The sequence below is a fragment of the Sminthopsis crassicaudata genome, chromosome 5 (genome assembly GCF_048593235.1).
Source record: "Sminthopsis crassicaudata isolate SCR6 chromosome 5, ASM4859323v1, whole genome shotgun sequence".
NCBI lineage: Eukaryota > Metazoa > Chordata > Mammalia > Dasyuromorphia > Dasyuridae > Sminthopsis > Sminthopsis crassicaudata.
This window is the reverse complement of record NC_133621.1, coordinates 100,773,476-100,790,899: the sequence shown is the minus strand read 5'-3', so window position 1 is coordinate 100,790,899 and position 17,424 is coordinate 100,773,476. Positions and strand designations below refer to the sequence as shown.

General features: G+C 38.2%; 1 protein-coding gene across 1 annotated transcript in view; it reads right to left on the bottom strand.

The window, feature by feature from the left end:
• Positions 1 to 1,162: 1,162 nt before the first annotated feature.
• Positions 1,163 to 17,424, bottom strand: part of DENND11 (DENN domain containing 11) — a 46,486-nt gene continuing 30,224 nt past the window's right edge. The window contains exons 3-9 of the mRNA XM_074267721.1: positions 16,980 to 17,138; positions 12,935 to 13,088; positions 10,630 to 10,768; positions 9,668 to 9,799; positions 7,912 to 8,062; positions 7,221 to 7,289; positions 1,163 to 5,743 (exon numbers count right to left, since the gene is read on the bottom strand). Of these exons, the coding sequence (XP_074123822.1) occupies positions 5,548 to 5,743; positions 7,221 to 7,289; positions 7,912 to 8,062; positions 9,668 to 9,799; positions 10,630 to 10,768; positions 12,935 to 13,088; positions 16,980 to 17,138 (1,000 nt within the window). The 3' untranslated portion in view covers positions 1,163 to 5,547. The remainder of the gene's footprint in view (positions 5,744 to 7,220; positions 7,290 to 7,911; positions 8,063 to 9,667; positions 9,800 to 10,629; positions 10,769 to 12,934; positions 13,089 to 16,979; positions 17,139 to 17,424) is intronic.

Sequence of the window (17,424 nt, the reverse complement as noted above, 5' to 3'; positions counted from 1 at the left end):
ATACAACTATAGGGATAGCACTGGATAGCAAGAAGTCTGGTATCAAAATTGTTCTTACAATAGCATGTTTCTGCAAATATGTTGATGGTGGTTAGTTTTGACAAGATGGGGAAAAAGGAACAGAATGGCTTTTTTATTTATTTCAAAGTTGTTTATAATAGCAAATGGTCTCAGGGCACAACACTGTCCCCTATCCAAAAAAAGAAAAAAAAAATTAGCATGAAATAAAATCTAACCTTTTATCATTTACCAATTTTAGAAAATGGATTATTACATTAGAATAAATTTTTTAACAAATGACAGGCTCTGTGACCCTGGATGAATGACTTAATTTTTCAGTACTGGATGCCAGTGTTGTCAAACTCAAATAGTAACTTGATCACTACGTTATACATGAGGATCTCTGTAAGCTGCATATAGACTTTTAAAACTACATATTAACATCATGTATTCTATTGTATTTTTATTTATTTCTTTAACTGTTTCCCAAGTTACATTTTTATCTGGTGCAGCATATTTGATATTTGATGCTGCTGCAGGTAAACATCAAGACAGGGATTCTTCACTCTTTTTATGTAATGCATCCCTTTGGTATTCTAGTGAAGTAATACTGTGGTTACTTGCCTGTATTCATAATTGAAAAGACTCAATTTCAATTATAGCGAAAATAAGGATATTGGGTTTTTTATCCCATCTAAGTTCACTACCCTCTGAAATATGATTTATAAACCTCAGATTAAGAATCCATAAAATAAGATAGAGATCTGGATAGGCATTGGCAAAGGAAGTTTCTTATACCAACAAAGTCAGTTTCCATACCTGCTCATGGAATAGGTGTTTAGTCTTAATTGCATCCCTTATTCATGGAGATAGAACATTCAACGAAGTGGGATAGTGAATTTTTCTCTTCAGAATGAATTTGTAAATTTATTCTCTCTTCTTGAATTCTCAAGGATGGTTGTTGTTCCAAGAGAATGGTGCACCTCTAGGAGCAGCAATCTTTCAGACATCACCTGGGTACAAACATGGCGCTGTAGTTCAGATGAGCTCCACAACCCGACATGGGCCCAGGCAGAGGCAAGCCCCTCAGCACCAGCCAAAAGGCTCTGCACAGTCAAAGGGAGTGGAATGTAACAGCCACAGAGTGATTACAACCCATGTGTTCATGTTAAAATGTGAACTTTAATTGTAAAAACTATTTTCCGTAACTATGGTCATATCAACCTCTATAACCCATTTGACTCAGATCTATACAGGTATGATAAAAACTATACAGCAACTATTTGTACAACATAACAAATTCAAGTGCCATTTTTGTCTTGTTAGGGTTAATCCCAGCCTTCCTTGGGCCTTTGGAATTACAACAGCTAAGGGATTAGTAGGTTTGCAAGCACTGTCACTGGAGTAGTATTCACCCTACTGATTTCGTGGTTTCATATGCAGTAGGTAAGGATCCTTTTCAGGGAAAAGGGATTTTGAAGAAGGGGAGGGAGGGAGAAGACTTAAGGTTTTTGTTATTGCTAGCACAGGTTAAAGAACTGTGACATTAATAATTCGATGTGCTTTCCACCTTGAAGGTTTTCAGGAGGCTGCACTCATATGGCAAGAAGAATCTGATTATATTCAGCTATACCAGTTTTATTTTATTTTTTTTTTCAAATTTAACATTTCTAGGATGACCAAAGATTAACCTAAATGAAGAGAATAAACCTAATCTTGGTGGGGGGTTTTTGGTTCTCCCTCTCCTGCTCCTCTCCTTTCCTTTCGTCAGTGCAAAGGTATGATACCATTTTTTCAATATTGTATCTTCCCTAGGGAGTGGTTTATTAATAGGAGCTGATTGATCAGAAATATGTAGCTTTACTACTTTCTAAGAAAATAGATTTTTTTGCATTTGGTGTAACGTGTCTCCTTCAGAATAACTAAACCTTATTTCCTGAGAAGACAATATTTATATTTAACAACAACTCCCATCCCTTTGCTAAGACGTCTAAACCATACTTATGTGGCTTTTTAGGATAGGTTTCCTTAATATAATGTAAATTGTCTTTTTCCAGCATTGCATTGTAGTTTTGAAATATTTTTCTATCAGTAAGCAACTAAATAACTTTTCCTTATAAAATAAAGGGAAAAAAATCAATTTGCAGGATTTTCTAACAGTGTTCAGTAATCTATGGCTCTTTAGAGCATAGACCAATTAGTAATCAAGATAAGATTTCTAATCACAGCTTTTAAGGACATGCTAAAAAACATGGACTCCATTCCCTTTCAACTTTCTGTCAGTCAAGTCAAACTGGAGTAGTATCCATTTTTAATAGGAAAAAGTCCTACAGGTCATCATAAAAGATGAATAGGGACTACAAAAGTAAGGGGACTACTCTCTGCAATTATATTTCAGGGTAGGGGATGGAAGCTGTAGCTTTTGCCACCCAAATCAAGGGATTCTTGATCTCATCAGTCAAGTGCAAAGATAGATCTTAGTGTTAAGATACTAATGACCTACATCCTTGGGTTTACCCAGTTTTTTTCTTTTTGTTTGTTTGTTTTTTTGCTTTTGCTGCTATCAAGCATCAGACCTTAGAAGAACATTGATTCTTCGTGCCCCTAAGTTTGTATAGGCATGAGCTATTTATCTATTGGAATTGGAAAAGACTGCTGACATCTGTAACTTGTGCCTACTACAGTGTAAGTTTTTAACCTTACCTTAGAGCATCACTGCATTAAAAGGGTCAATTTAGTTGTTGCCCTTCACAGGAGGTTCTTCCAAAAGATTATTTTAAAGGCAATCTCATGGTTCTTTTTTTAAAGGATTTTTCTAGTTTGTTCAAAATATTAACATCTTCAATTCCTACAGCTTCTATTAAGTTTATTCTACTAAGAACAAGGCAGCGGTAAAGTTTTAAATTTCTCTTCAACCTTCCACTGCTCAGGTTAAAATGTAGTGGATCAATAGATGTTTTGGTATGGGAATTTCACACTAGATAATTTTTTTTTTTTTTAATATGTTTTGGTCCCAAATTTTGCTTTACTTTAACAAAGGGAAGAATGGTAAATTACGTATGCAAATAAGTACCACAGATTCTACTAGGTAAATTCCTCATTCCTTTTACTCTCTAACCTGCTTACCCTCTTCCCTTATCCCAAAATGGGAATGAAAAACATCTATGATGCTTTGATGGCTGATGCCCTATGAGAGCAAAATATTTTCTGTTTCAAGTCAGTGACTGTTTACTATGGCTCAGTAGGGTACAAAGCCCCTGGTCCAATATTGCAAAACAAGAATCACCCACTAGGGAGAAAGAATGCTTCAGGTGTAACAAGATCAGAAAGCTCATGTCAGATTTTAATCCTATCTTCTTTCCATGTAGCACTACCTAATACTCTAATACTCTTTGAAACATAAGCTTAGACTTTAAAACAAAGAGTCCATAGCATGGCTTGTGCTGGCTAATGCCTCTTAAGTAGTTCTGACATCCTGTGTACCTAAGTGAGGACCTTTCCACCATGAGGCCCTTGATTTTCAGTCTGTTCTAAGGGAATTGATGATGATGATTAGGCCTGGGTAGTTTAACTCTGAAGGGATTAGAGGGGAAAAGCTTTACCTGCTGGTATAAGAAAAATTTAGTGAATAATGACAGAAGGGACTAGATTGCCCCTCAGGTTGAATATATATTCTCAAAGGTCTTTTTAAGCCTTAGATCCCATAAGTACAAGGGCATTTTAGACACAGTGGAGTAATAGTGGCAAAAAAGAAGGCCCAAGATGTTCCAAAGAGGAAATTCAATTCTTTTCTTTATAAATATTTTTATCACTGGAATGTTGGCTACTGCCCCCAACAAAAAAGAAATTGATTAAGTCTACTATCAATACTTGAAGTCCATACTTATTTGTCTACTAAAAAAAAATTATACCCTAAAAATGGAGAATGTGTTTGTATTACCATCAAGTATAGCTACATTTCACAGTATTTACTTATTTCACATCCTAAAAGCCAGGCTGAGCAAACACTTCTAAAGAAAACAGAAGCTTTTGTCAACCATGATGGTAAAAAATACAATTCATTATTTCCTCGTTGTTCTTCCCAACTATGGCAATTCACCTGGTAATCACGGGCACATGTATGTGTTTTAAAATAGCAAAATGAGAGAAAGGAAAGGGAGAAATCACTTTCCAGTAAGAACCCGGATGATGAGACAAACTGAGACCCAACAGAAAGAATAGTTTCTACACCACCACTCCAATGGGCCTACATAGTGAAAGGTCTCATTGTCCTCACAGGAGCAGTCTGCTAACTGCAGCTAACTTAACAATTCCCTCCCTTCTCTAAGTTAACAGGAGGGCAGTCACTCGCTACTTAGAACATGGCTATGAAAAACATCCAGACAAAAAGTTTTGTGAGAACTTGGATGCTTCTGTAACTCATGTTCAGTGGTTTCTTGACCACTACACCCTGAGAGAAGGCACTGTTGAGATTCCTTCCTATCTAGGAAGGGAATAAATTAAACTTCTCTGTCCCCAGCTTCAATTACAATAATCAAGAATGCCATAAATGGCCCTTCATGTTAAAAATAAAGAGGACTGTTAAAAGATCTTTTAAAAGAGATCACATCCATTTCCTTAGCTTTGTTTAATGTAATACTCTGACCAACTGAGCTAATCAAGCCCAAATATTCACTAGATTCTGTCACAGGTCTGCTATAATCTTCTGAAGAGATTATCCTTCTTAGTTATACACCACTTAGTTACACACTTATAAAACTTGCTTTTTAAACCCAGTTATATATAGCCCTGAATGGAAATTAAATGGTAAGAACATTTTTGGCAGTGGGCATGGTAGTCAAGTCTTGCCCCCATTCAAACTCTACAGCCTGAGCTATATAGAATAAAGAACGGAGAGAAAGGGGAATGAATGGTCTTATAGCAGCCCTAGAAAGGTTTCAGGGCTTCATTCAAGTCTTGCAAGTTTCCTATGACGTTCATACCAGTTTACAGTAGTACTTAGATTGAGAAGCATGCTTGTGTCACTTCCAAAAAGGAAATCATGATGAGATTAGAGGATCAAAATCCTAAAATGCATCTAGAGACTTAGAGAGGGTATCTGGTCCCTTGCCTTTGGGTGCCTGGACAGATGGTTGTCTTTGCTTGAACACACCCAGTTAAAAGAAATTCTTGACCTTCCCAAAGTCTGTTCCAATGTTTTAGAAAAGCAGACCTCCTATAATCGGTCCTGGTAACTGATCTCATCCCTGAGTTACTCTAGAAGATCTTAAGAAATCACCTTTCTCTCTCACTTCCCAAGATCAGACCAAGCCCAAAACCCGGGCAGCTTTGGGGTGAAAGTTCTATCAGAGCCAGAATACAAAACCAAGGTCATTCAATTTGGGGAATAGAGAAAGGGGAAAAAAGAAAAATGTAAAAGTTACATTTGTTGGAAAGTATAAATAATATCCTTTCTTATAAACTTGTTAAATAAAAATGGAATCCTTTGGGAACCAGTGGGGTGAACTCCAGGGATGCTTCTCTTCACATGAGGGAATCATACCCTCTCTATGGGCAGCAGGGATTATCAATGACTAGCATCACATCAATGCCATATGCTTCCAACAGGTCCATAAGAAAGCTTCGGTCCCCTTGGGGGTCTAGGCCCATACCCCGGGCATGCTCTGCTGTCAGGGTCTTGTCCTGGCTTGCGGAAACCTCCAGCAAAGTCTGGAATATCCTATTGTTCTGCTCCAGAAAAAACCTGCAAACAAAAGTTTACCCAGATCCATCATTAGAAAACCTAAATATGAGAAAACCATTGAGTACTTCTGTTTTCAAAGTATTTTAAAGCATTTACTTTTTAAAAGGCAAAAGGGACATACGTTACTTTGTCCTGGAGAGAGAGCTTTAAATTGAAAGTAAAAGAGAAGGGAAGAAAACTTCACTTGAGCAAGGCCAAATTTGAAGAAGGTTAACAGATATGTTACATAAAATGAACAGTGATGGAATGGTCCAAGAACTCATTGGAAACAGTGTCCAAAAAAAGTAGCAATCTTTCAAGGAAGAGTGGAAAGGAGGGAAATAAGGAATTAAAATCCTTAGCTTTCTTCAAAAATTGCCTTTAAAGATATCTTTTTGAAACTCTCACTAATCCCCTTAATTGTTAATGCCCTCTCCTACCTATGTTAACCTTATATTTACTTATTTTTCTGTATATTAGATGCCCCTAATACAGGAGTTTCTAACTCTTTTTTGTGCTGAGTACTCTCAATGAGATGAAGCCTATGAACTTCTTGGCCCTATCTTCATAACTGAAGAAAATGCTGAATATTATTTATAAATGCCTCCCCCATGCATGCATCCTTTGGGGGTTCAAGGATTCCAGGTTAAAAACCCTGGCCTAGGGGCAGCTAAGTAGTACAATGGATAGGGCACAAGCCCTGAAGTCGGGAGGACTTGAATTCAAATCTGGCCTTAGACATTTAACACTTCCTGGCTGTGTGTCCCTGGCAGGTCACAACTCCAATTGCATCAACAACAACAACAACAAAAAAAACAAAAACAAAAAACCCAAACCCTGGCTTACAATGTAAGCCCTTCAAAAGGAAGGACTTGTACTAGAAAAGTAAATAGCATGATGCCTTAGACACAGAGATAGACCTGTGATTTTTTTTCATACGTGAAGTCTCAGGTAAGGAAACTTGGATTTCAATCCAATGCAGATTTAAACTGTCTCAAGAAAACTGGCTGGAACATTGAGAGGTTAGAAGAGCTGCCCAGTACCATACAATCATACATGCCGAAGGCCAGACCTGGTTCCAGCCCTAACCACTATGGCAGGGTGATTGCATATGTTATGTGTTTAACAAAAATGTGTACAGAATCAATGAAGATCGTGAAAGGTCTCAATAAACAATCTATATTCGAAAGAATGCTTAATAAGAGTAGCCACTAATAGCTTAACTTACAGATGGAATCGCTAATGTTTTAAGTAGAACCCTACCCACTGAATCACTAAACTGCCTATATTTTAACCCAGTGCTACCATTTGAAAAATATAACTTTTTCAGAATGGCAAAAAACTGAACTCAAGAAGGTGGCATCAGTCAGGAAATGGCTGCACGAATTGAAGCATGAATATAGTGGAATGCTATTGTACCATAACAAAAAGACAACAGTCTGAGGAGACCCATTAACACCATTAACCCAAGGCTATAAAAGGAACACCCCCAACTCACAGAACAAAGAGGTCTTCTTCACATGGGTTGCAGTCCTCACCCACCTCCTGAGAGTACAGCAACATCTGCCTGTTTTAGAGAAGAATGTAGTCAAGGATTTGCAAGGCAGACTTCCTAGAAACTCGGGCCTGTCATCCCAGGCTCCCTGCCCAAACTAGGCAGAACCAGACTGATTCCTACTCTTGTCAGTTTGGGTTTGCAGGGAGGCCCCGGTAATGCACCCTCCTACTTATGCTAATGAGGGAGAGCACTCCGGCTGTGGACCCATGGAAAAGGACATCCTGGGTAACGAGGGGACAGCTTCACAGAAGGAGCCTGCCTGCCTGCCTGCCTCTGGGGGAAGGTTCTTCCTTTACTTCCCTTCATTCAAGTATTACAGAGCTAGTTCTGAATGGGCATTCCCAGAGCAGATAGGGCAGAAGAGTGTTCCCTTTTTCCCCCTAGTGAAGTTCTCTTGGAGCCTCCTGATCTGCTTCCTAACTCTCTAGACTATGCCCCTACCTCTATACTCCTGGGCCTTTACTGTTCAATCTTTTCCACTCCACTTCCGTTTTTGTCTCCAGTGTCCAGAGATACAAGGAGCACTGTTTAAGGCTTCTGGAGTAGAAACATTGTGAGGAGTCCTGGACTGAACAGCAGGGCAGTGGACCACCTATGTCCCTTGTGGCTCCCCAAACAGGCTGCCCACTACCTCTGCTCGTTAAGCCTCCGGTATTTTTCTTTATCAGCACTGTTGAGCTTAAGCAGCGGCTGCAGGTGTTCATGGTGTGTCTTCACATTTTGGTTGTCCACATAAACATCATACAAGTCGTGCTTCTCTTCAAAAATCTTCTCTGTTGTACCTGTAGACCAAGGTCAAGAATCAGGAAACCCGGCTGTGGTTTCATAGTTTCATCAGGGAATTCTGTAACAGTTTCCAAGTCATCCAAGAATAAGTGAAAACAGTATGGAGTCGGTACTTAAATGTTTGTTCTTCCCTCCCACCCAGGAAGATAGGCTCCAGAAAAAGAATTGAGGAGTCAGTCAATAAACGTTTTTTAAAGTCTGTGTGCCAAGCACAGGGGATACAAAAAGAGCCAGGCTTCTTATAGAAGGAGGGATTTTAGCTCGAATTTAAAGGAAGCCAGGGAGAAACAGTTGTAGGAGAACAGAAGGGCGGAAGGAAAATGTAGGCCAAGAAATGGTTTGTCTTTGAATGTCAAATAGAGCATCTTGTGTTTGATGCTGTAGAATCTCAGACCTGCACTTTAGGAAAATAACTGTAGAGACTGAATAGAAGAGGGACTAAAGTGGGGAAAGACTTAGGCGAGCAGACCCACCAGTAGGCTGTAAAAGTAATCAGACTATAAGGTGATGAGGGCCACAAGAGCAGGAGTCATAATCATGAGAAGTTGGCAAGAAATCAGCAACAACTTGGATTGGGGGACGGAGGGGACAGTGAGGGACTCGTCATGATCCTATGTTTTAGACCTGAAGATCTAGAACTCTGAGGTGTTCCTTCTGCTGTGTCAGGGAATATTTCTGTTTATGAATAAAAAGTTTACTACTGGACAGCCAGTTTGAAATGGCCGTGAGAGTTATGAGACTGAAGGGCTGCAGAGAAAGGAGCAGAATAGGTAGATCTGAAAAGGTTGGCAATCTCTTGAAGCCGAGAGATCACCAAGTGTAATAGTAAAGAGGGAAAGAAGAGGGCCAGCTCAAAACTGCAGGAGACCTACACAGATGGGGTGTGATCTGGAGGAGGAGGCAGCAAAGGAGACAGAAGGGATGCTCAGATACAGAGAAGAACCAGGGAATCGGCAACTTTAAAGAGAACAATTCGGGTGGGATGATAAGGGAGAAGGTGGAGGTGCCCGTTCTCACAGCCTTTTTGAGGAAATTAACTATGAAGGACAGAAGAGGACAACAGTGGAGATGGAAACGTGAGGATTTTTAGAACAGGGCAGAGATGAATATGTTTATATAGGCAATAGAAAATGAGCCAGTAGATGGGAAGAGACTGAAAAGTTAAAGAAGGGAAATGATGAGAGGGGAACAACCTATTGGAGGAGATGGAATGGAATGAGATAGTAGAGTTACACTTGGTCAGGAGAAGAAAGTAGAAGGCAGGAGGGGGATGGAAGCTCTCGGCAAGAGTGGGGAGAAGAAAAGATTTGGAAGATGTGCAGAGAGTGAGCTGAAAAGGGACATAGAGTAGGATTGCTCAGCAGCACTAAGGACCCAAGTGAATTTATAATGGACTCTGAAGATTGGTCACCTTTGCACAAGAGGCTCTCCATATCCTAGTTGGGATGTTGGGTTGGCAGTGGGAGGCAAAGGTGCAAGTGGTCCAAGCACCTTTTCCTTGGGAGACACATGGGCTGAACAGCCCTTCCAAAATCTGTCCTCCAAGCATAAAGGAAAGAGAAATGCTTATCAGGGTGAAGAGTAAGTGGTGTCGTACTCACATGCCACGTAAGACACTTCTATCTCTAGGCTCTCAATATCTGCCACGTTCACATAAAAAAAGGGTTTGGATTCAGGAATTGTTCCTCCTAAGCCCGGCAGAGAAACATTGGCCAGGCAGCAGCAGCAGTATACTATGGACAAGAAGAGAGAGATGCATTTTAGAAGTCACTGTCATTTATCCTCTCCCCTGGGGACCAAACTAAAGCATCCTTTAACCATGTTCTCTAAAGCTCCCAGAAAAGGTCTCATGCAAAATGAGGGTCTTATCTTTTTCAATTATAAGTAGTCCTACCTTAAAAAAAAAAGTCCTAACTATAAAAGTTCTCTCCTCCTCCTCTGTTTCCAATTGGTATGACTAAAACCTTAATAAATATTATCCACACTTTGAGATTTGTTGAGACTGTGGATTATTATATCTGATTTCAAATTCTGCCCAATTACAATCATTTCTCACATGCTTCCTCCATTAAAAAATTGAAAAGAAAACCCTCAAAACATTCAGTCTAGTGAAATAAATTCAAATAATACATATATTTTTAAAATGTATGTCTCAAGTTCCGCATGTTAATTCCATCAATATGGAATTAACTATATGCCTCAGATAGTAGCTTTGTGACTCCTAGGTAAGCCAATTTCTCTGAAACTCACTTTCCTCGTGAAGAAAATGAGATTGGTCTTATTGCGCTTTAATGTCCCAACTCTTACATATTAGGAATCGTCTTAGAACTCAGCTCTGTATTCTACCTATGGCTGTCATAATCACTAATATCTCACCAAAAGTAAACCCACCATTCCCCTTCTAAGATGCAACACCAAAACGTTGCCATGCACTCCTCCCTGTTTCCCTATCATCCCCCCTTCATCTGGTCCTGTCTAGGAATGACCCTCAAGTATCAACGCTTAGTCTAACAAAAACACTCTCAGAACCTGATACCTGTCCCTTCCTTTGGCGGTCACTTACCTCTGTAGCACACAACTCCCACAGGGGGAGGAGAGAATATCAAAATACGTTTTCGAAGCAAAGCAAATTTCCAAAGGATGAGGATCTGCTCCCCGAAGAATTTAATAAACTGGGACATACAGCCAGCTGGGTGTGTGATCTGCAAAGAATAAAAATACGAACAGCTTGGGGGAAATGCCACAAGGAGAGAACTCGACACGAGTGCGTCTAAGTCCAAGAAACAAAGCAGTACCCCTACCAGATTCCAGAATTAAGATGCTAAGAGTTGGCTGTACCCAGCTCCAATCAAAGCACATCTAGAGTACTGTAATTTCTTCTGGGTGCCATATTTAAGTCAGGGCATCAACAAGGTCAAGCCCATCCAGAGTAACCTAACCAATACTACAAGGTAGGGGGACTAAAACTGGTGAAGGAACCAGAAATTTTTAGACTAGTTACAGAGGGGTTATCTTGGCGCCTGCCCTCCCTAGGTTCACCCTTTGTTCATTTATCTTCTGCATTCCCATTTCAACTCTCACTCATTTCTGGATGACTCCTAACACTGTATCTCCACATTTCTGCAGAGCCACATTTGTTAGATATTTCTGCTTACATCAGGGATCCTTAACCTTTATGTCATGAGACCCTGTGACCATCTGGTAAAGCTTATGGATTTCTCAAAAAACTGTTTTAAATGAAATACATATGATTGAAGAAAATAATTATACAGAAACATATCTATCAAAATATTTTCCCAATACAAATTCTCAGACCCTTGAAATCTGTCTATGGACCCATGGAGAAAGAGAGAGAAAAGAAAGAAAGAGAGAGAAAGAGAGAGAGCGCCTGACAAAAAGGTCCACAACCTAAACATAAGCTGGAAAGCAAACTCTTTTTTTCCATCCCAAGTAACAATAATTTACTACCAAAGCTCTTTACTTCTTCCATATAGTTGCAGATTGACTATTTGATTCTATTTTGATTGGGAGAGAATGGATGTATAAACACACTTTTTTTTTTTTTTTTTACTTTATCAATATTTTCTTAAATGTTACTTTTAAATTGTTTGGGATTCTTTCATTAAAAAGTTTTTTGCATGAGTGAAGATCTGTTGTGGCTCAAAGCCATACACCCAGAGCAACTAATACTTTGTGTGAAAGTTGGTAAGAAGGAAATGTTTCATTTGACACAATCAGCTAAGGTATTGATCATTAAACTCTGAATAAAGAGGAAGTTAAAGTTATTGAAACCACTGAGAAACTGTGTCACTAAAAACAGGATTTCATAGAAAACAACAGCATCCATTAATGAATAACTTTTCAGGAGATATGGAAGGAGAAGCAGGGACCTAGACAGAAGATTATTCTTGGGGCAACAGGAATATTGCTTTTCCTTTGATTAGTAGTAGTGGGGTATTTTTGTTTTTCACTAAAGAGTAAAATAAAGGGCCTGAAATCCTAAAGCAAAAAACCAGAAATGCCTCCAGGGAATGCCTTCTGCATTTTACAAAGATCCATAGAATATTATAAGAAAAGTTCTCCTTAAGCCTATATAGAACCAAGGTTAAAGGAAGCTATAATTATGAAAGTTAAACAAGAAAAGGACCAGACTGTACTTAGGCATTTTGTTTTAAAACTTATTCTTTAGGATGGTTTACTTCTTATTTAATATGAATCCATCACTGTTTTAATAAGTTTCTTTGTGTTTAATATTAAGAGAAGATGCATATTTGTATCTCAATCACCCTTTATGAGAAATTTGATCAACAGAAACATGAGTTCATAAAGCATCACTAAGTTCCCTAAGAGGAAACTGCCCATTCTGAGCTTTCATACTTAATATAAACAAAAAATATATATGTCATTGCTTGTTAAGCATGAAAACATGTTCAATAGTATTTTTAATATCTATATAATAAAAATATAGAGTAATTAGGATACTTTTCTCACTTCTACTCAAGAATAAATCAAGACATGCTTTCCTATAGCACAGATTGGGGTTAATTCCCATGGAAACTCATGTTTGGGGATTTGTTTTCCCTTTCGAATATAGTAAGGACTTCAAATCTCATTTCTTATACAAACTACCTATAATGAATTTGGGCAAGTCACTTATTTGGTCCTCAATACCCTCATCTGTAAAATGAAGATCTAACCCTAATGGTCTGGGAACCCTATCAGATCTAGCTATATGAATCTGTTCACTGGGACACAAAACCCAATCATATTTACAATATTCAGTACAGCCACAATGGAAAAAGCAAGCGCTGTCGCCAGGGCACTTATCCTATCCTACAAAGATTTCTGAGAATGTTACTGGGTCTTACCTTCATCTCTGGATACATGTATCGATGGATGGAGGGCAGCCAGTGAACAGGGTGCACAGAGTTGGGTTTTCCCTGCCCAGCATGAAGCACACCTTTTTTGTCCTCATAGAAGGCAGCCAGATGGGAATAATGTCCCGGCATCTCCAGCTGGTGTCTGCACATCACACATATACAGTGAGAACACTGACCGGTCCCGCCCTGATTCTTATTAACAGGACACCAGCTAACCTTTAGGGTAGTTAAAATTTGCCACTTTCAAGTGAAAATGAGCCAACTTTTATAGTTTCACAATCTGAGTGTTTATCAGCAGCTCTATGTAGCCCCCTCAGAGGGAAACGGGTTCTTAATGACCAAACACCTGCTAATGTCCCATTGCTGCTCTATTACAGAACTGATTTTTCACCCTTTCCAACATAGCACAGAGGTCCTTAACCTCCACCCCTAGTCTGGTGACACTGATGGGTTCCTTCTCAAGATAATACTTTTAAATGCATAAAATAATTAGGATTGCATTTATATTGAAATGTTTTTTAAAATTTCTTACAATATTTAGTAACAGATCTAAGAACAATAATAATTTTAAAGTAGTCATGAGCACAAATTCTATTTGGAAATATATGAAACAACTATAATATGCAATAAAGGAAGGAACACGCACTTTTTAAGCCTCTTTAGGCCAGGCACTGTACTATTCAAATATTAGCTTTTTTGATCAAACTCTGTGAAGTTAGTTGTATTATCCCAGGAAGAAATAGAGTCACACATTAAGAGACTTACCCATGGTCACCTAGCTAGTAATTATCTTCGATGTGATTAAACTAAAGTCTTCCTGACTTCTGGCCCAGTGCTCTATCCACTGCACCATCCACCTGCCTTCCTTCTAAATTCTACTTAGAGGTGAATTTTCCCCCCATCCAAAACCCTTCTCAGAGTCTTTGGTCACCAGATAAGAACCCTTATTTAAGTGGTAGAATTTACCTTTTTTCCTGCCTCATTAATCCTTGAGTTACTAAAAATGTGAAAAACTAGATACTCTATAGCTATCTACATATATGTGAACAGAAGATTTGGAACAAGTTCTTGAAATGATCTTCAGACAAAGTCAACTTTTTTTTGTTTTACCCCCAGAGAAAATCAATGGAGCCTGCATTCAAACACTGGCTACTCAGTAGGTGAGGGCTGATGGGAGGGAGAGAAACAGCTCTCTGGAGGACAGCTTGAGCTCTGATTTCAGGGCATGCTATGGATTTTTCCCCCTTGCACACAGAGGTGGCCACATAATGAGTAATAAAGAACTGGTTTACAGCTTTTTAATTACCATTTCTCAGTTCTCCCGAAACCAAAAAATTCAAGGGAGAAATAGTATAAAAGTTCTTCTATAAGAGATATTTAACTTTTCTGAGAATGGGATGCATCACACATCTATGTGTCCACATATAGAAAGCTCAACTGAAATCTGAAACTTTCTACAATGATTAAGTCAAGATATGTTCTCATAAATCTTAATATAAGGAAAAACTCCACTATAAAGAACACTTCTGAGGAAAAAATCCAAATTCTTAAGATCAACTACTGATTATTCTAGGGTTCTGCAAAACAGGTAACACATAATGGTGCAATGAAACCAATTTTATTTAATCATTCATTTTTGCCCAATTTGTTTTTTCTTTCATCAAATGTTTAAAGAAGATTTAGCTTTTTCAAGCCATTGATGGTAGTCTCAGATGTCACCTGACTGATTTAAATATGGAATATAAAGAAGAAGAAATAGAAAAAATGGGGAAAGGACAGGAAAGGAGAGAGGGAGGAAGAATGTTTTCAGTTTGCCTTATAGGCTTTTGACACGAAAGAGGATGGAGATCCTTTGGGAAGAATAAAAGGGTAAGTTGGGGATGTGGAGTGGGGGAGAGGAAAGGAAAGAAAATATATAGCTATTCCAGCTGAGAAGTAACAACTTAAAAAAAAAAAAAAAAAGTCTTTCCCCAAATGCCTACAGGAGATCATGATATAGTCAAGAACTGATAAGATGCTTGACAAATTTTAGGTTCTGAATTAAAATTCAGGATATGTAAAAGGAAATTAAAATGTTAAGAATTAGTTCACTACAAAACACCCATTTCTATATGATTTTTACTTGCTTTAAAAAAATATTTCAAAAATTTACTAAGATACTTTCTTAGTTATTATTTCAGTCAACATTCATCAGATACCTGCTTATAGCACAGCATGATGCCAGCCATTTGGAGTAATACAAAAATTACAGTATAACAGTCTTTAATTTCATATGCAATCCTCTGTTTTTGTATAATGCAATAACTGAAATGTTCATTTTTATTTGTCAAGTTACTAATAAAAAGAGAACAAAAAATTAAATTAAAAACTAAATTAAAAATATGAGTGGACTTTGAAGAAAAAAATCACTGTACAAACCTAAGGAATAGTTTAGACCTCTGCTATAGGAAACTCCCAGATGAGGATACTCTCTGCCAATGCAAGTTACTACCTTCTTTGCAAATAAATTATTGTAAATTCTCCTTATGCTTTCATTCTAGCTATTTATTAAAATGTTAGTTTTTCTATAGAAAAATATAAAGATCAGGGGACAGAGTGATATAGTGAAGAGTTCTTCCCCTGGCATAGGAAATCTTGAGTTCAAATCCTACCTCTCATGCCCATCACCTGTGTGACCCTAGAAAAATAACCTAACATACCTGGGGCTGTTTCCTCATCTGTAAAATGAGGAGGTCAAACTAGATAGTCTCTAAGTTTCCTTCCAGCTCTATAGCTATAATTTTCTGACTCTTGGTTACAAATCTGTGAAAAAAGTCTTGAGCAACAAGTCAGCATCCTTAATGTTAAGCATTTATAAAGGGCCTACTCTGTGCAAGATGGAGATTTGGCATCAGGAACTTTTTTATGAGTTCAATTCTGGCCTCAGACACAATAGCTGTGTGATCCTGGACAAATCACTTAACCCTTTTGCCTCAGTTTCCTCATCTGTAAAATGAGCTGAAGAAGAAAATGGTAAACCCCTCCCATGTGTTTGCCAGGAAAACCCCAAAAGGGATCACAGAAGAGGCAGGCGTGACTGAACAGTACAAGGACCACAACAATTGTGCTGTACTCAGAGCTGGGGATACAAAAATAGCCAAAGACCCCCTTGGGGAAGCACAGGTTTCCTGAGACCACTTGCTAAAAACTGTCCAGGGATGGAGGAACCTAGTCAACTCAGACGCTGACTAACAGCTACACAAAACAAAAAAGTCATAGAATCTCTTTGGATCTAATTTCCTCATTTATAAAAGGTCAGAGTTTAGATTTAAATGATCTCATGGCCTTAAGGGCTTTCCCAGTTCTAAGATCACATTTTTTTCTCTTGCCTCTTGGTGGCAGGATATTAAAGCAGTCATGAAAATTAAGAAGGGAGAATTCCCTTAAGTGCCAAATGTGCAAATATTACCACCTCCACTCTCCCCAAGAAAAGCCCCTCTAGTCTCAAAGTAAAAGCTTTGCAAGAAAATTTATTTTTGTGCTGTCAGTTCGACTTTTAAAAGGCATTCTGGAATCCATCTCAGAATGCAGTGTGTGAGCTCTGAGAATTTACTTCAAAGAACACAAGCACACCATAAATGTGTAAAGATTCTTCCAATTTCCTAGCTTACTTCACACTTCCAAACTATGAAGAACAGATATGGAATAGGCTGCCCTCCTCAAGTTAATATAAAGGACAATCCAAAAAAATGCAGTTCTTTTTGCACTCCTAAGGCAAGGGAGGGATTGTTTTGGTTAGAGTAAACAAAGGTCAAGCAACCCAATACTTAAAGGTACAAATGATAGGATATGAAAGAAAAATCCCATTCCAAGGTAGATTGTTATATTGTTTGGAAGTAGACCGATTTTAAAAAATAGATTTAAAATCTTTTTGTTAGAAAAAAAATGTTTTTTGCAATTGTATTGTTATAATAAAACTAGACTGGTGGGTAAGAGCTTTTAGACAGCTAGGATTTATAAATGTGGACACGCTCATATAAAACATACAACTTACCGGACTTGATTCTCTAAAAAGTGCATGTATCTGTAAAGGAGGGTGTAAGAAGGAGAGAGAATGCCCACAGATTTCATACGTGCTCCACGCTCCAGTTCACTCTCCACAGGCATATTAGCGAAGCAGGCAAGACCAAAGAAATGTCCTTTTCGGAAATAGCTAAGGAAAACCAAAATAGTCCAAAAAAAAAAAAAAAAAAAAGAATACTCAGAAACAAAGTGAAATGGAATGACTGTTTTTTTGTTTTTGTTTTTGTTTTTTTTTAGTGAGGGGGGAAGGGGATTAGTGAGGGAAAGACTTGATGAAAGCAGTTTCTTCATCTGTTTGATAAGTCATTGATACCACCATCATATCAGATCATTTTGAACATTTCAATGGTATCAAAGTAGATGTCCCTTCATAAGATAATAACAGTGCATACAAACATTAATATGAGTAATGGATT